General features: G+C 29.8%; 2 protein-coding genes across 2 annotated transcripts; both read right to left on the bottom strand.

Annotated features, from left to right (window-relative positions):
• Window positions 1-251: 251 nt before the first annotated feature.
• Window positions 252-6,575, bottom strand: LOC112714676 (lysine-specific demethylase JMJ28). The gene is made up of 12 exons (XM_025766315.3): window positions 5,463-6,575; window positions 5,244-5,380; window positions 4,762-4,867; window positions 4,531-4,663; window positions 4,389-4,452; window positions 3,584-4,292; window positions 3,014-3,337; window positions 1,553-2,083; window positions 1,399-1,471; window positions 1,234-1,319; window positions 1,026-1,145; window positions 252-919 (listed from the first exon to the last, which is right to left on the bottom strand). The coding sequence occupies exons 1-12, from the start codon at window positions 6,159-6,161 to the stop codon at window positions 848-850; spliced, it is 3,054 nt and encodes a 1,017-aa protein (XP_025622100.1). The 5' UTR covers window positions 6,162-6,575; the 3' UTR covers window positions 252-847.
• Window positions 6,576-13,423: 6,848 nt separating this feature from the next.
• LOC112714677 (equilibrative nucleotide transporter 3) lies at window positions 13,424-16,311 on the bottom strand. Its single transcript, XM_025766316.3, has 10 exons — window positions 16,160-16,311; window positions 15,964-16,033; window positions 15,773-15,877; window positions 15,295-15,450; window positions 15,061-15,204; window positions 14,861-14,966; window positions 14,551-14,726; window positions 14,306-14,469; window positions 13,964-14,222; window positions 13,424-13,720 (listed from the first exon to the last, which is right to left on the bottom strand). The coding sequence occupies exons 1-10, from the start codon at window positions 16,174-16,176 to the stop codon at window positions 13,610-13,612; spliced, it is 1,308 nt and encodes a 435-aa protein (XP_025622101.1). The 5' UTR covers window positions 16,177-16,311; the 3' UTR covers window positions 13,424-13,609.
• Between the last annotated feature and the right edge of the window lie 3,643 nt (window positions 16,312-19,954).

Genomic DNA, 19,954 nt, shown 5'->3' on the forward strand with positions numbered 1-19,954 from the left:
TTACGCGTAGTGCACAGGACATATATTAGGGGTCTAATAATGTAACTAGAAGTCATTTAGTTAGTATTCGTTGTTTGTGTGATTAAATAAAGTTTTAATTTTTTGGGGTTGTATAACAATAACAAAGTGTAACAATATTTATTTAAATATACAAATATAATAGCTTTCACATTTAAGTGAAATTCGCTATTATGGGCTAGAAAAATAACTAAATTATTCAGCTGAAAAGTAGATGACAGAACAGTCTTATACACTGTATAATGGATTTTTTTATATGAAGAACTTTTTCAAGTTAAAAATAACAACGATTAGTAATAATACAAAAATACCAACAAATTTTTACAATACGAGAAACTTTTTCAAGTTAAAAATAACAACGATTAGTAATAATACAAAAATACCAACAAATTTTTACAATGAATCAACATTTGGCCTGCGCGTAGCGCAGGTTTTACACTAGTGTACTACAAGACTGGGGAATTTTGATAAAAGTAAAAAACAACCAATTCCATTTCAGTGCATCTACAAAGTTGTCACCAACAGCTAGAACTTGAGATTGAGATGCAAAAACTGCTGCCATGATTATTACCACCTGGCAACAAAAAACAAATCTAAACAGCAATAAGCATAATTTTATTCCGTGCATCGTTTAAGATAAGCCCTGCTATTGCATGGGTAAGAAATCTAAGCAGCCCTTGAATTCTTTTAATTTTATTTCAGATTCATGAGAAGCATGAATGTCAGAAAATAAGCTGAAACTAATGAATTAAACTCCTAACTAAATCTACACAAGATGACAATTAATCTGTACAAGAGGTTGTTGAACTGGTGATTGAGAAGGGAGTGATCAAGCTTTGCTTGTAAAGTCACGTATTTCTTTAATTGCTGTATTCATGCTATAGAGAGCCATCTTCTTCACCTATATGATGAAGACAAAGCAGAAACAAAGGCTAGGTCAATTTGGTGCATACATCTAACAGAAGAAAGCAGTTAATGGTAAATAATGATATCATGATGAAATGTACCTCAAGCTTGTCTACTTTTGCTATATGGTCTTTTGGAAGCAGACGAACCTCATCGATCAATTGGATGCTTTCAGAAACGTTCTCAGGGGAAACAAACTCCAATACCACATGAACAGAACACTGCAAGAATCATATAATGTTGTCATACATTCATACTCTTTAATTAGCTAGAGGATAAGAAAATGTTGTATTCAAATGCAAAAAGTACCTTAGGATTCCGAATTTGGTATGGACATCCAGTAGGAATGATAACAGCTTCTCCAACATGTTGCTCAAATGTCCATGGTTCAATTTCTTGAAAATAGTCACAGGTGAGTCCATTTAGTAATCTAGGATTGCAATCTAAAGATAAAACAGACAAAGCTATACTTACCAAATTCCTCCTTAAGTCTCATTTTGTGAAAATTGTTGAGATAGAAGCTCTGATCAAGAATTGGATGAACCATCTGCATAAGAGAAACCAAACAAATCATCACCAACTGAAACAAGATCATGATTAAGAGGGAATGGTCTTCTTAGGAACTTACCTCCTCTTGGTATTCATGGCTATAAGAAAATTCATCATGATGCCTTTTGAGGTATTCCAAGAGCTTTGGTACATCTTCTCTCCGAAAGACATCCCACTGAGCACCCGAATCCTCAGTAAACTTGCTTTTATCACCGTTCGGATTTTCTAAGGTTCTTCTAGTATTATCATGGTCTGGAGACATTTCAGTGCTTTTAACTGTCTTGTGGATAGGTGAAGAACTTTGCGCTTTTCCAGCATCAGAAACTAAATCACATTCTCCACTCCCAGAGGTATCGGTGTCTAAACTGTGATTAGTTTTCGTTCTGGCTTCAGTGGGGATAGAAGATATTCTATTGACTCTCCTGAAAAAGTCCATCCCTTCTCTTACCACACCTTGATGTCCATTTTGTTCTGTGTCTTCAGCATGCTCAGCAGTAATTTTGGAAGACTCCCTTCGACATAAAGCTTTGTGCTTTTTCAATAATCTGCGTATTTTAGTAAGGTGTTCTGCAGACAGAGGGACATCTGTGGTATGTGCCATAATGTTAACCTGTGAAAATTTATATATCAGACATCAGGTGAATGGAATCAATAAATATTATCTGCAGAAAATTCTTTTACTGAGAACCATCAAGCAAAGCTATTTGGCATAATGCATTTGCACGTGAGTTCAAAAGTTCAAGAGAGAACATATAAATTGTATTTCAAGGTGTGGGCGACGGACATACATCCATACAAATAATTTTCACTCCGGCCAAAAATAAAAAAATAAAAATTTTACTTCTTCTCCCTTGTGCAAACATTCATGTCATACCATATGTTATGTTGGAGACAACACCTACTGTATGCATGGTGCATTGATTTGGAAAACAAGCTTGTTTGTATTAGATTTGAGCAATTGATGAAACCAAATACAAATTTCTCAAGGATTTAAAGTATGTACTTCAATTTCACAGAACAATGCATATTTGTTAACCAATTCCTAATAAACACAACATCTGTTAACTAAGGGTTTGGCCATATTTTGGTCACAGCATCTCCATGCAACAATTTAGTGGAGTATTCAGTTGACTTCAATGAAGAGCTCCAAGGCTATTAAACTCCACAAAACTTTTGTGAAAAACTTTGAGCAACAATATAGAAAGTAGCATGATTTGTATTTCGAATATTCAATATTTTTCACACACAGATCTGCAAGAGACATACACGCAAGGAGAAAAAGAACACACTGTTTCACCAAGTAGGAAGCATTCCAGGAGGATGCTTATTACTCCAGAGGAAGGAATACCCTCGGAGTTAACAGAACATGAGATGTGCATAAAAGATGAATATCACAATTTGGTCAAAAAAAGAAGTATATTTTGAAATATATTGACACTAGCAATCACTTTTCCATGCTGGAATAGAGATTCAATAAACAAAAATGCTTACAAAGGTATTACTATTGAGAAATCAAATGCAATGTAACAAGGGAACAAACCAAATCATATGAGTCGTAACATAGTTTGGTCACAGAATCAGTTTCTTCATCAGCGCAGCCGTATGAGATATAGATATACGGTCCCATGTCATGTTTTGTAGTCCCCTGTGGCAAATTTACAGCCATGTTAAGGAAACCAGACATGGGATTCATGTATTCTTGAATTGGTATGGCATCAATTATTGCAGCAAAATGAGCTGGAAACTCTTCTTTGAATAGCTGGGAAGACAACCAGCCTTTTATTTTCAACATCTCATGCCAAGCATTCCTCTGGGGCTGACTTTTAAGGGACCCAGTAAAATACTGCCTAATGTTGATTTCCACCTGCCCAGAGTAAGGACTGAAATTAATATATTTTTTGGTGGGATAAAATAGAATATTACACTTTTAATAATGGTCTTCTGGCTCAAGAGAGCTTCATCACTACGAAGGATATGGATCGTGGATTTAAACATACAATGGGCATATGCACTAAGCATTCTTTAGCCTACGGCTTTTTTTGTTTCTGCAACAAACAGTGATAGTATCAAGTTGAAGAAATCGTAAGATACACAATTAATTTATACTGACCTCACACCAATCCAAACAAGCTTCAAGTAAGTCCTTATTATTCTCATATCTTGTAATGCTCCTCTCAAGATAAGCACAGAACAAGATGAGTGGATCCCAACTGAGGTTTGAAGTACTCTTGAGTGCATCTTGCACTATTACAGGATGGCCCTTCCCCCAGTGTTTCTGAAAGTGTTCAAAATGATCACTAGTAATGTCCAAAATCGTAGGATAAAACAAACAATTATCATTAGAATCTTCTCTTTGAGCTGCCTTTTGCAGCTGCTGATCTCTGTCAATACACAGTAAGCAGGATGAACTTTTATCCAAAATTTCAGGAAATTCATAACTGCAAACTATTTCGTCTGCCATTACTTCCATCTCTTTAATCCAGCTTAAGGGAAAAAGACATCTCAAATCAAGATGGCTATCGCCACAACCACCTAACTCTGTAGATGGACATGACACACCATAGGTACCATCAAACCCTGACGATTCAGGCAATGTTGAAGAGCCAGTTGAGTTTTCGTGTAAAATGGCCTTATCATCCAAAAGGTGGTTTTCACCAGCAGTACAACTGTGTATTTCATCAGGTAGCTTGGACAAATAAGAGCTAACTTCTTCAGAAGTTCTTCCTTGTCTTAATTCCTGACAACAACTTAAGCAAAGGCTATAGGAACAACTAAGGCAGCTTCTATGAAGATCCAGGATGGGTGTTTTGCAGTGATTGCTGAGACAAGTATTGCATACATATTTTCATTCATCAGCAAGTAATATTAGAAAATCATTTAAATTTTCTCAATAGCATAAGCAGAGACGAGCTTACCAGTAATTCTTCTCATTGCGGCCGAATTCAACCTGCTTGACGAGAATATCAGTGATTGTTTTCCCTGGAACACAAAAGCATGTGCTGTAATGCAAAAAATTCAATCCAGAATTATTAATTTTAGAATAATAACAGTTACTACCTTTGATTTTCGCTTCTGTTTCCAGCTCAATATGCTGATCTTCACTTATTTGTTTCAGTACAGGAAGCAGCATACAGATTGAATAATGAAAATGCAATATTCTATCAACTCTGCTTCTACCAGCTAAATATTCCTGACAAATGGCAAAATAGGGAAAATTGAAGTGTTGGGGATGTGCTACTACACAAAAACTGATCAAACAGAAGAGAGCATCACTATTTGATATCAGACCTTACTTTCTCTGTCTTTACGTTGAATAGCCAAGCAATCTTTACAAGTGCAAGTTCCTCTACACACTGGACATGCCATCTTAACTTCATTTTGGGTGTCAAAATACCTGAAGTTATTTCAACAAATAAAATGTCTCACATTTTGATGATCATTACAAAAGGAGCAAGAAGCAGAGGTCATATTGGCAAATATCCTCGTACAAATCATTACTGATCATCGTTTCATCTAAGAGTTGGAGAATTGCATTTTAAATCATCTCAATTATGCATTTAGCTGATCAAACAATGTTTCCTAAAATTTAAAGTTTCGGCATTGTCCAAATTATACTACAGCCTACAGTATAGATACTGAAGGTTTCCCTGTGCACATCAGCACAACAACAAAGCAAGAAATTCAACATGAAGTGAAGTTTTCATAAACAAGTATATCCATAGAACATCATGACCAAAGTTTGAGTAAATAAAATTGAATCATGTCCCAACCTTTCTTTAATGCAATTCATGCAGAAAAACTCTTTCTGGCAGCGAGAACACTTTATCAGATTCCAGGAATCACTTCTCTGGCACCAATGGCACTTCTTCCTCTTACCCTTCTTCAAGTTCACTCCATAAGGCACAACCTTGAAAAACAAAAACAGAAAACATCAGAAACATCAAGATCACAAAAAAACAAAAACAAAAAGAGCCCTTCAAAAAACAGACCTGCAACTTGCCAACAGGGTCTCTCTCAACATTCTTGGACCTGAAGTAACGGGGTGTAAGAGCTCTGCCATGATCAAAGATTCCAACTTTGACATCAAAATGGGAACCCACATTGGTGTAATCATGTGGGGTTGAAGCAGCAGGAGCAATCTCCATAACACCATTGGGCAATTCCCTCCTGAGCTCACCCTCATCATAGTAATGGTGCAGCTCCAAATCCTCCTCCACATTCCCATTCTCACTCTGATCCTTCTTCTTCCCTTTGCTCTTCTCAACCTCTCTCTGCAGAACCATCCTTAGCAGTTCCAAATGCGCATCACGCTTCTCCTTCTTCTTCTTCTTCTTACTCTTCCTCTTAATCGGACCACCCTCTGAACCCCCGGATAATTTCCTCTTCTTCCTCCTGAGCATCATCAACTTTGAAATCCTCGCCCTAATTTCAGTGCTCTTCAAAACGGGGTCGTTTTGGGAAGTGGTGCTGTTTTGCCCCTCCGTCTTGGTGCTCGTTGTTCTCTGAAGCTTCAGTGACTCCGGAACCTTCTGCTTGTACTGGCGGTGGCGCCCTTGAAGGTAGTGAAGCTCGCAGAGTTTGAGGTTGTCCATCACGCGCCGCCGGCACCGCCATTGCCGACCGTCGGTGCGGCTGCACCGCAGGTTGTCCGGCAGAGCTTCTTCCACCTTATTCCGTTTTTTTCCCATGAAAAAAAAATACGATTTTTCTTCCTGGGAAAATTGGGATTTTTCTCGGGAAAGTTTTGCAGAGAGCGCGGAGAACAGGGGAAATTTTTTTTTTTTAGATTTTTCTTTGGGGGTTTCAGTTGAGACCGAAGGAGAGTTTTATTTATTGGGGACAGAAAGAAAGAAAAAACAGTGAGAGATTTATTGAAGGAGTGGCATATTCCCGTAATTAATGAGGAATACGGAGTCCTGTTTAGTCTCATAATCTTCAACACAGGAACGGTTGTGATCATTGATTTCATCAAAGCTTTCCAAAATCATTGATGTCTTTTTTGTTTTGGTCATTCTTCTGATTCAGTTCAAGCAATTCTGTGAAAAACTGCATGCTTTGGATTTTAGAGACTTTTTTTCTCTTCAATTGATTTATATTTCTTTCCTTTACTGATTCTTTTTGTTTCTGAATTGGATTGAGGAGTTATGTAACAGAAAAATAATCTAAGGTGGTTGTTGATGATGTTGAAATTTAGTAGTTCTATATATATTTTTTCAGCTTTTAATTTTTGTAATTTGCAATGCAGGGGACCAATGTAATTCTGATTTGATGTAAATGTGAGTCTATGTTTTTGTTCTTTTATTTCTCAAATCACAGTCAATGATTTTGATAAAAACTAATTCTGTGCAATCTCTGGTATGTAAGTAGGAAACTGATGCATTGATACCTAAATATACTTTTCATTTTTCATTCATACAAGTTTAAATTATATCTAGCATTATATAGTTTGTGAAAATGTACTTGTTCAAAATAGAAAAACTCAAGTTTTCTAGAGATAAATTGGTCAGTTGTGTTTGATTTTCCTAATTTTTTTTTCAGTTTTTGATTTTGATGACAGGAAAAATATTTCCCTGCTTATTTTTCGGTGTTCAGTTGTGTAATTAGAGCACTAAATGTGCTTGTTTATAGGCTAAAAGAATACTAAGTAATTAAGTGGAAAATTTGATGAAACCATATCGTGGTGTCTATAATTAAATGCTGAAGAGCACTGTGACCATGCATTTGATTCTATGAGAAGGGAATCTGTCATCATGACACACTGAGTCAAGTAGTTTGTCTTTATTTTGTTCATGACTATTTTTTATAAGATCCAAAAACTAACTAGCTAGCTATAATAGTACAATGAAGAAGTATGATTGGATTAAAATCTCTAATTGTTTTAATTCATTATTAAAAGTTTAATAATTTAAGTATAGCTTGAAGCTAGAAAGTTTCTAAAATTTTTATTTCTTTTCTTTGTGAAAACGGCTTTCAAGCCTTCTGCATTTTATCATTTTGGCACTGCAATGAATTCAAAGATGGCATCACTTATTTTGTTCATATTTTTCTAGTTTGGTACATATAAACTATCTAAGTACAAGTACTAGTATATAGGCTACCAAAGCCAAGTGGTTCAGATGAGTTGGCATAGTTGTACTTTCATTTTGATGTTGAAAAAGATAATCTACTTACCTAAATGTACCTGTCAAAATGACATCACTAAGTGAAAAGTGTGAGAAATTTTAAGTTTGACAACTAGTATTGAAGAACCTATGAAAGTATGTCACAACTCACAAGTTGAAATGCATGCACAGAGAAGGAGGAAAAATATATTAGGACAAGAATAATAATTAAATCAAAAGAGTAAACTTGATTTTTAACGATATTTATTTATTGAGATAACAATTATTTTGACTTTTGTGTTTTTTAATTTCGTTAATTGATTTTAGATTTTTTAAATAATTAATTAGTTTCCAAATAATCTAATTAGTATTTTATAATACCGAATCAATTAAGTTAGTTAATCTAATTTACTGTTAAGTAATAAGTATTCTTGTCGTGTGATTGTTATGTAAAATCAGTGAGATCATTTGGCATTAAAACATCATCAGCGCACATCTGTTATATGTACTATACATGTCATTCATATATATATATATATATATATATATATATATATATATATATATATATATATCACACTAAATTCTTATGTATATATTCGTTGCAAGTTTTACCATTACTGTTCTTTGTATGTATATATATTTTCAGAATTCTAACTATGATATAAATTGCAACAATCAATTGTATTGAAAAGAATCATGTAATATACTACTATTTCATCTAAAATTTAAATAATCACTAATTAATAATAATTAATTAGTATAAAGTACAGTTTAAAAATACTTGTTGACTTATTGTTGGTTAGATTTTATTGATTATCTAACGGGATTGTTTCATCTATTATTTTGACTTCACACTATAGAATAACAAAAAATATTAGAATGTCAATAAAATTTATTATTTTTTGTTAGCAATTAATTATTAATATTTAAAAAATATAAATTAAAAATATGTTATTAAATTATTAAATTAAAAAAATTAGATTAATAATTAAAAGTGTTGGCTAAAATAACAAAATATATTTAAATATTTCTCTAGAATAATTGAAGATAAATAAATGATACATGTTGCTTAGTATTTTTTTGCAGTCTTGAATAAAAAAATTACACTTCATAATAAAGTGTATGTAGGTTCAAGCAAGTAGGCGGTGAAGTAAGAATTGATAAATCTCATACTATACTGTCGGCATAGGGCAGAAACTCACCTGCAGTCGATAGGTGAAGTTATTTTTGGATAGCTGACATGTGTTACTATATGGTTTAAAAAAAATTGGTTTATTTTATATAAATAGTTTATTTAAAAAAATCGATTTAAATTGGAACAAGCAGTTACTTTTATTCCCTTCTTCTTTGTTTCGCACATAAAATTCGTTCTCTTTCAATTTCTTTTTCAAAACTAATATGGAACTTTCAATTAGGTATGTTTCTTTTATTTATATTTCTTAATCAAATTTATTATTTCAAATGTATTTCTTAATTTATGTTTTTATTCATTCCTCTGTGAATGACGAAAATTATTTAATAAATATGTACATATTTATGTCATCACACTATTTTGATGTTCAGGATCATAAATACCAAGATAATTCATGGCAATTTCATGTGATGGAAGACAAAAATGTAATTATGGTATAACGTAGACTAGTTGATAGCATGAGCATTGTTGAAATTTTAGCATGATCCCTTTCATATTTGTTATATGTCTCTTTAGTTGGTGATGTTATAGTTTATTGTGATGATATGATGGTAGTTTAATTGTATGAGTTATGTCCTTTTTATTTGGTTGAATTTTTTCTATGGCTATCCTATTCTTGATGGCAATGTCAAAATAAATATTTTCATTAGTTGTTTTTTTTTTCTCTATTTTTGAATCAATTTTATTTTGAAAAAATTTATTAAAAATTTTTGTTGTAGACAAAATTAATAATATTATGTTCAATTATTTAAGGAGACCAAATTAATATTTTGATTAGATACTTTTGTTTTATTGAAAATAAATTCTAATTTCATTAAAAAATAAATTCTAGTTGATAAGTAAAAACACAAAAACGTGCATGACAGTGAAATCATAGTTTCTAGACAAGTAAATTATAGTCTTATTATCTTAAAAAAATAATTTATTTATAGAATAATATTAAAAAATCAACAATAATTTGCATGAAAATAGTTTATTAGTAAAATAAAAGTTAATTGATTGATTACCATAAAATTTAATTTAACAATTAATTTGCAATTGAACATATTTTTACAGCTTAATTTAAAATCTGTTTACAGCTTAATTTAAAAGCAACTGAAAATGTAAGTTATGGGAAACAAAACAAAACAAAACTCATCAAGAAAATAGAAATAGAGACACAAAAAAAAGGACAGATGATATCATTTATGCCATTCATATAAAAAAACTGTGAATTTTGTTTCTTTTTCAGAATACTAAATTTTACTTTTTCAAACAATTTGTATACATATATTTGACAAAAATTAAATAAAAAAAGTTTCAGATAAATTTAAAGAAAAATTGGTCAATATGAATGAAGAAAAAGAACATATCAAATTTATCTGTTAGGAATTTAGGAATAACACGCAGAAAGAATTTAAATTATTTTAAAAGTAGTTATTTGATCTATTCAAACCGATTTTTTTAAATAAACCATTTGTATAAAATAAATCGATTTTTTTTAAACCATACAGTAACACGTGTCAACAATCGACTTCACCTGCAGTCGACTGCAGGTGAGTTTCCACCTTCGACATAAGTCATTTTCATTGGTGGCATCATTAAGAACTGCAGGTGAGTTTCCACCTTAGACATAAGTCATTTTCATTGGTGGCATCATTAAGAAATGAATAGTCATTACACAACTCTATTCATCTAAACTTATAATAATTTATGTTTGTTCCTTATAATTAATATCCCGACAATAAAATTTTCTGTTATTAAGTAATAACCTCCTTTGTAAATTGTAAAGTTGATCATCATTTACATACAATGAAAATTTTGGTGCAGTCGACTTCACGTGAAGTTAATAGCTGAGAGCCGTTAGATGAAAATTTAGTCAAATCAGTCAAATCATTTAACGACTTTCAATTATCAACTTCACATGAAGTCGACTGCACCTGAATTTCTACCTTTACATGTATATTCAAAAAGAGGTAAGATACATCATATACCCTAGCTATTACATGTATACATATATACATATATTAATATATACATCCATCTTGCCTGAAAAGAATTAATATATAAGATACAGAATAATTATTAAATTCCTTTCTTTCTGATAACAGGTATACCTTGAGCATCATCATGGAAAATAGGCAAAATTTCATCAGGAGGAGAATGTGTCCAGATTTTAGGATGATCCAATTGATGCCCCATTTTGGCAAATTTATCAGCAGCTCTGTTCCCTTCCCTATACACATGACTCACAATGCAATTATTAAACCCAGGAAGAAGAGAATTGATGTGACTAATATGCTTTTGAAATTCCATGCACTTAACTTGCCTCCTTCTCACAATAATATCAACCAATGTTTTCTCATCACCTTCAAGCCAGATATCATTGTTCCAACCATTTTCAAGCACCAATTCAAGGCCTCTTTTAAGTGCAGTGAGTTCAGCAATGGTGCTATTAGCTATTCCAATGGATTCAGCATAGCCAAGCATGAATTCTGCATTGTGATTTCTAACCACACCTCCAATGCTTGCTTTCCCACTTCCCACTTTGCATGATCCATCAAAATTCAACTTTGTCCACCCTATTCCTGGTTTTTTCCATGCCACTGGAATTGGTTCCTTGTGCAAATACCTTATCAACCTACAAAATGATGTTGGACTTTGCACCAATTTCTGGCACCTTAAAATATTTACTAGCTCCAACATTATATTATAAAAATAATAATGTAATGTATCTTTAATATATGAAGATGATGATTATCAAAAACTGATAAAACCTTCAAACAAAACCTCAAAAAGAAATGATATATGCAGAAGAAGGGTTATTGATATTATATACAATAATGAAAGCAATGAAAAACCTTGCTTCACGGAATTAAGTTGGCATCAAGGGAAGTTAGTTGGAGTGAGAAAAAAGCAAAAAATATTCAGAATTTTAAAAACTAAAGGAACAATACAATGGAAAAAAAATTGCCAGAGAGGTTTCTTGAGGAACTCTCAACTTTAAAGAAAAAAAAAAAGAAAAATGAAAGTTGAAAAGCATATTCTTATTATTACTAATGAACCTTACGTGCATGAACTATATAATGTGTGAAGAAAAGAGAAAAACTGCGCACTGTTTCAAACATTAACCGTGGGATTATTGTAGTTAATTAGGAATTTAGAATTTAGAAACAACTTAAAAACGTAGTTATCCAATTATGGGAACTCAAACATGCGCTATATTTGTCTGCGCTTTCAACAACCATACACTAACGTGCGTATTCTACATCACTTCAAAAAAAATAAAGGGAAAGTAGATGAGCCAATGAAATATTTATACAATGTGTACAATGGAGGTTTATGGAGTATTAGAGATATAATCATTAGTGTTACATTTTTCCATCAGCTGAAGCTTTTGGGATGAGTAGTATCATGACATGGTATTAAAGCGCTAGATCTGAAAGGTTAAGAGTTCGATTCTCGGTGAACCCAAAAATTAAACTAATACACATTGTACAAATAGTTCATTGTCTCTTTAGCGGAATCCAAAAATAAAAGAGAAATATTAATGGAGAATAATGATGCTTATGTACTAATATAACCTATTTTTATGCCAAAAGAAAATGGTTTAAATGTTAGTAATTACTTACTTGAAGATTAAAAACAATAATTAAATAATTTGATATGTACGTATCTAACTATAATATTTAATGTAACAGATATTTATATTTCAATGATTATTTTTATGTATATAATTACTTTAAATGTCTCTTGATATTATTATGTAATAAAAAAATTCCTTTTTTGGGATAGTTTATTTATTTATTATTTTTGAAAAATAAACTTTACGGAAAAAATGGAACATAAAAAAATGAAAAGGTATAAATATTCAATTTTAATTACGAGTAATATTAGAGACGAATAAAATTTATTATTTTTTATTATTAATTAGTTATTAATATTTAAAATATAAACTAAATGTATGTTGTTAAATTATTAAATTAAAAAAATTAAATTAATAACTAAAAATATTAATAAAAAATAATAAATTTTACGTCACTTTTTTAAAAATAAATAAATAAATAAAAGTAATAAGAATTTAATTTGACTTAGTTGGTGATACGTGTGGTCAATCAAATGAACAGTTAGTCAGTTATGTAGGGTTAGATAACACCCAAAAAGTTAAACGATAGAGACAGATAATGACCACGTTACTATCCCTACCATAAAACATGTGACTGATTTTCATAAAATGGAATAGTATATATAAGATCCTTTTATTCGCCATTGTGAGCTTCTTAGTTATGAATTATGGACAACCTAAGTATTCTTTTTTTAAAAAGGAAAAAAATTCAACATTAAGAAAATGTAAAACAATAATAAAATAAACTGACATCCATGAAAACTATCAAATCAGAAATAAAAAAATTTAATAAAGTCATTCACCAGTTTTAAAATATTAAAAATAAACATAGGGTAAAATAACAGATAGATCTATTTTTATAATTTTTTTTTCAAATTTTGTCTCAATAGAAACGGACAAAAATTGAAAATATTTAATTAAGTAAAGGAGTGATATATTTATTGATAATCACGTTAATCATTCCATATTCATTTTTTTTTACAATATCTCCTGTCCAACAAGTTAAAGATTAATTCGTTACGAATCTAAATTAACGGATTATAGTATATATAAAAAAAATCGAACAAATTATTACATATATGAAAAAAATTCGAATCTCCAATACTTATTTAAACAAATTAGTAAATTAACTACTAAATCAACTCAAATTAATTATCCAATATTGATAAGATGAACTTTTAGAATTCACCATTACCAATTATCCAATTACAACAGAATAAGGTGAACTTTTAGAATTTACCAATTACCATGACCAATTAACCACAACCAATCAAGAACAACCCCAGCAAATATTCCTCCTAAGAGACACGCCACAAGTAAATTACCTAATGCATTCTGCTCTGGACCCTGCAACACAACATATTACTATGTTATACATATATCTTTATGTCAAGGTAAAAACTCAGGTGCAGTCAATTTTAAGTAAAGTTAATAATTGAGAGTTGTTAGATGAAAATTTAGTTAAATAAATCAAATCATCTAACGACTAGCGATCAACTTCACGTGAAGTTGACTGCACCTGAATTTCTACCTTAATAGTTATAGCTATGTACATAAAATTATGGACTAGGTAGGATAAATTAAACTTGCCTTGTAACCTTTTGGTGCCAAAGTAAGAACACAAACTGTGAGATAGCCATTGGTGAGTCCCAAGAATGAGGTGAGTAGGATCATCCATCCCTGGTCTGCATATTTTGCTGTAAAGTAGAATGCTGGGATCAGCAAGAATCTCAACACTACTGCTATGAATATTCCCTTTCTGGATTCCAACTTGAGCCATTTCACCAAAGGTATGTATCTTGATATCAGATCCAACACATTATACATTGCAATCAAAACAATTGGATACCTACAAACAATTCATTCATCCATCCTGTCATTTCATATAATCAAGTATTATCATATTTACATATATAATTAATGGCCACTTACCATGTGCCTAATTGATGTGTTCCTGTATTCTCATACAAGAATCCAGGGAATATTGACAGTGTTATTACATATATAAGTAATAAATCAACTGCATAGTCAAGGTTCTTTAGCAACAACTCTTTGATGCTCATCCTTTCTACTTGTTTGGAATCATCATCAGCACCCTACATGATTAAAAAAACATTATATGACACATGATGAAAAAAACAAACACATGTAATTGTGAATGGTATGAATTATATTACTTGATCATTTGGCTTTGTGTTAAGGCCAACAGCAGCAAGATCAGCCGAAACAGTTTTCGATCCCTCGGCGGCTGCCTTCGACCGGTAGTATTTCACAATTGGCAATTTAGGGAAGCAGAATGCGTATAGAAAAATACACACAAACTCAATGAATGTGGAGCAAGCAAGGAATAGAACTGCACAAAATATGTGTGCAATGCAAATTCTTTAGTTAGTTTCAGAGAACAAGGACCAACTATAACAAATTTACAATAACTAACTAGTATGGTTTAAATCAAAGTATTTAGATACAAAATCAATTTGAACATACTAGCTCCTTTGCGAAGTCCATCATGAGATTTATCAAATGCTAGCTTGGTGAGCACTCTAAGTAAAGAAATCAAAGCTCCTGATGCAGCTAAACCAGCAAGGAAAGACTGCATAAAGTTAAGGGTAAAAATGAGATATATATACATAACTGAATAAGGGTAAGCATTAAAAGTAAGTTAAGAAATTGTTTGGAAGATGAACCTGGATAAACTCAGGGCACATAAAACTGAGGTCTCCAACCATTCCACCCTGGACAAGACCATCTGCTAATCCAAAACAAGCAGAAAGCACACATAAACCAATGAAATGTGCAATACCACCTTTCCCTCCTGTTGCTAGATCCAACTGTCACAAACAGATTCTCAAGCCTTATATATACGCCAAGGACTAAAACCAGAAATTTCAGATGCTGCAGACTAGAAACAGTGTACTTACAACAAGAACTAAAAAGGTGCTGGCAGAGAAAAGACTGTATCCTGCCAAATTACGCATTCTAGTATTGATCTTCGACTCGTTCCATGTCATTATTGCTATTGTTCCAAGTGCAAATGGTTGATAAACCAGGGTAAGTACCCTTGAGGGATGATATTTCTTCAAACAAAAGGTTTCATTAGTTAGAATCACCAAGTTTTTCAACCTTTCAATTCAAGCAGTAATTACCAAAAATCTTGTTCTTACATCAGAGTATGTTTGGTTTGGCAGATAAAAATAAGGTTGAAATTTTAAAAGATGATCTCTATCTATAATTTTAGATAAGAAACTCATCTGAACCAAATCTATTTGTATCGTGTAAGATCACACCTTACAACTTACAAGATCAATTGAGAGGATCCATTTTCCATGTTGCCAATTGTTTGTGCTTATTGAAAAATCTGTATATCAACTGTTATTGATAAGAATAAGAGTTGCTTACAGGGAACAATGTGTAATAGTAATCTGCAATGGTCAACATGCTGTTCCATGAAACAAGTGAGCCAAGTCCCAGAATGAAACAAACTAACATGGCTTTCTGTTTTCCCTGCTTATATAATACACCAACAAGTTTTGTTCTTGAGCAATAAAAGAGTCAGTTTTCAAATAAAACTAATAAGAATAAGCACTTACCTCAGGCTTTCTTGGTGCTCCATTATCCTTATGATTATCAACATCATCAGCAGCAATCAGGGCCATTCTACTGCAAAACCAAACGTTGCAGTGATATCTGTTAGCCCTTTTTCACCAATGGCCTAATTTGATTATGATAAATGTAACATGTATACATAATACAGAAAAGAGAAGAACTTTAAGGCTTTACGCTTACTTGGTATTTCTTGCCATATATAGGGATGAGGACAAAGACAATGTGGTTAGATGAACAGGGAAACATAAGTGTTCTAATCATAAAGGAAAATGAATGAATGGATATATTATTTAATGGCTTCAATGGCATTTTGTGACTGTGTTTTATTATATTGATAGCTATCAATATTGAGTAGTGAACCATTTCGGCGGCAATCTCTTATTATTATGATTCTGCAGGGATCTGGTTTAATGAAACAATGCAATCACTTTCCCTTGTTCTCATCAAACTTGTGGTTAATCAATTGTTGACTTCATTTTATAAATTATTCCTTCCTAGCCAATAATAGTGTCAAATGTTCAATAGTAATATTAATAAGTAACCAATAATCATTAATCAATAATGAACGATTTATGACGCTGTTGATAATGATCCACTTGGATCATTAGTTTGGTGGTTTTAGGCTTTTAGTAGCATGATTCATCGAAAAGTCAAGTATTGCTCAATAGTAGTAGAAAACTTTATTAATTTATTTATTACGAGATTTATATTTTTTAAATTATAATACCAATAAGTAAGAAAAAGAAACTATCTCAACCTTAAACGGGTTCAAAATTGGCGAATGATATTCCGAGGATTACCTGGTTGCTTTTGAGCTTGAACGTGAGAACTAAACACCTTTGAATGGTTTGTTTGACATCTTCTTCAACGAAGATAAAAAGATAAAATCGTATAATGATTGAATTTTGAATAAACCTGAGATATTGGTGTATTTATAATAGAATATATAACTATTTTTTAAATTGTTCCACTTTTAAATAGAATATATAACCACCTTTTAAATTGTTTTATTTTGAATAGAATATATATCTACTCTTTAAATTATTCCAATTTTGATAGTGAATGACCATTTTATTTTTTAGGAAAGTTGTTGAGATCTCTCCCTTTTACCTAAATAAGTGTTAAATATGTGGAAGTCGGTTACTTATTTAGATAAAATTTTAATATTTTTTATATGACGATAAAAGTTAGTACACTTCAGATAAAATAGAGAATACAATACTCTTTAAAAATTATCAAATAAATTAAATTTATTTATTATTATTATTTTCTTTTTTTGGTCATAATGAGCTGAACTCCTCCATTATTCTGTTCGAAAAATCTCTGTCATGGAAGAGGGAGACGTCTGTCCCCAGTTAACTGGTGCGCGCCATGATTCTCACACCGATGACCAACCGATTCCATTCGACCTATGCGAAGAGCGGCAATTAACGTAAATGGTAACAGAATGAAAAATTAAAATAAAATTATATTTATATAATTATTCGTATTACTGTTTTATTAATTTATTCAAAAAGTAATTAAAATTTAAAATTAATTAGTATAAAATATTATAGATATAAAATTAAAAAATTTTTATTTATATAAAAATGAACTTAATAAATAATTATTCTATTTAATATATAATTAAAAATATTTTTTTTGTATGAAAAAGAAATATATGCAATATTGCATTTTATTTGCTTATTATAATTTACTAAGATAAAATTATGTAACTAATTTTTTGAACATTAGTTATTTATTTTGTATGTAATATAGAAATAAATAAATATAATATTTATTTAGTAGGGTCAGCTATGTAAAATATTTTTGTTGCGATATTATTTGATGAACCAAAGAAAAAAATTATTATTTTAAAAAAAACTAATAATATATTCTTAATAAGATTATTAATACAAAATAATAAATTTTAAATGTTCTTTAAAATAGTATCTATTATTTAAAATAATATAAATATTCTAAATAATATATTTAAAATATAGTAAAGTAACTTATTTTAATAAAAAATTGTTATTAAAAAATTATATCAATATTTTTTATATGAATTTTTTTATTAAACTTCTTTTTTTTTTGCAAGAACAATTAAAATATCATCAAGATATGATAAAAGTTAACATAAATATTAACTTTATTTTTTATTTGGTTTAAATTTAGTTAGTAATAAAATATAACATATATATACATATATACACATATATAAATTAAAGTCATATAATATACATTATTTAACATAACCTACCTTATCATATATATGAGTATATGAAAGATAAATACATAAAATATTTAAAATGTAGATCTTGTGAAAAAATGATTTTGACAAATAAATGTATTGTGTTGAGAAAAAATCAATACTAATTTTTTTATTAGCTTTTTTTTTTAAAACAGATTAATTAGATATGTAACACACTTAATTGGTAATCTTTTTACTAACTGCTCAATAGATACTACCGTGTTTGTTTTACCATTTTTTATTGAATTTAAAAAATTAATTTTATGTTTTCAGTTTTAGAATTATAAATTTAATATTAATAATTAAAAATAAATTATAAAAAAATAATTTTTTTTAAATTTTTTAACATGTAAAATATATAAAATAAATAAAAGTAAGTTATGTCACCAAGAAATAAAAAATAAAAATAAATTACTAAAAATATTTTTAAGAATCTAAGTGCCAACAAAAATAATAAAAATATCACCAACAATTTTAAGGTCGTGATGAAAATAATCAAACGTTAATAAATTTGTCTCTATTAAAAATATAATTATGATGAAAAACAATAAGACACATGTGTAATCGGTGAAAATAGCATATTATTTAAATCTTTAGGTATAATCATACTTTAATTTTTTAAAAGGATTAAATACTTTTTTTAATATTATTAAAAGTTAGTATTCTAGGATTAATATTAAACGGACTAAAATGCTTTTTCATGTTTAAGTTTTTTTACTATATTATAAATTTAAATTTAAATTTAATTGTAGGAAGACTAAAATATCCACTAAATTTATTTAAAAAAAAATATTTTTTATCATTAATTTCAAAAACATTGAAATACGCTTATAGAATAAAATTTATTTAAATGTATTAGACATAGTATATGTGAACTCTAAAAATTAAAATTCTCTCGTAATAATTTTAAAAAGAACAAAGCAATTGTTCATACATACATAAACATGGGTCTAGCCCACATTTTGAATAAAGAATTAATAAATCATAAAAAGGGCTGCATTTAAGTCGACTTAATAACGACAAGTTCAATCTACATGGCATCGTCCATACAGTCCATCGTCTCAACAAATAAGTTAGAATCCTTAACCTTAAGTATTTAGACCTCATGTCCAAGTTTAAAACCTACCTTGATTTTAGATTACAATTCGAAACAACAACTTTTTAGTAGCATTACAAAATAAAATTATTATATGTTTGTTTGTTTTTTACGTGAGTATATATATATTTTTAATTAAATTTATATAATACAAAATCTTTTATTATTGTGTTCATATTTAATATTATAATTTTGTTTCACACAAAATAAAATTTATATATTATTTGCTTTTTATGTGAGTATATATATTTTTTAAATAAATTTATATAACACAAAATTTTTTATCATTGTGTTCATATTTAATATTATATACATAATATATATTTAATATTATTTTTTTAAGATATATATATATATATATATATATATATATATATATATATCAAAGATAAGAGACTCGAACCCACAACCTCTTAATTGAGTATAGGGAGATTATGTCATTTGAGCTATTACTCATTGACAGCAGAAAATATATATATATATATATATATTTTTTTTTTTTTTCTGGGTTTGATGCATAAATTTTTAACTTAGTTTTTGTATTATTTATTTTAGTTTTAAAGTCTAATTACTTTTTTTGTACAAATATGTTACTTTTAAATTTTAATATTTATATACTATTTTTTATTTTAGATTTTAGTCCAATATC

Source organism: Arachis hypogaea, chromosome 10 (genome assembly GCF_003086295.3).
Source record: "Arachis hypogaea cultivar Tifrunner chromosome 10, arahy.Tifrunner.gnm2.J5K5, whole genome shotgun sequence".
NCBI lineage: Eukaryota > Viridiplantae > Streptophyta > Magnoliopsida > Fabales > Fabaceae > Arachis > Arachis hypogaea.

Excerpts from the sequence above, each read along its gene's own strand:
- LOC112714677 (XM_025766316.3), bottom strand. Across the intron at positions 15,878-15,963 it reads GAGCACCAAGAAAGCCTGAG|GGAAAACAGAAAGCCATGTT; the intron begins GTAAGTGCTTAT and ends TTATATAAGCAG. Across the intron at positions 15,205-15,294 it reads GCACCTTTTTAGTTCTTGTT|TTGGATCTAGCAACAGGAGG; the intron begins GTAAGTACACTG and ends TGTTTGTGACAG.
- LOC112714676 (XM_025766315.3), bottom strand. The coding sequence starts at position 6,161 with ATGGGAAAAAAACGGAATAAGGTGGAAGAAGCTCTGCCGGACAACCTG. Across the intron at positions 5,381-5,462 it reads ACCCTGTTGGCAAGTTGCAG|GTTGTGCCTTATGGAGTGAA; the intron begins GTCTGTTTTTTG and ends TTGTTTTTCAAG. Across the intron at positions 920-1,025 it reads CAAAAGTAGACAAGCTTGAG|GTGAAGAAGATGGCTCTCTA; the intron begins GTACATTTCATC and ends TTCATCATATAG.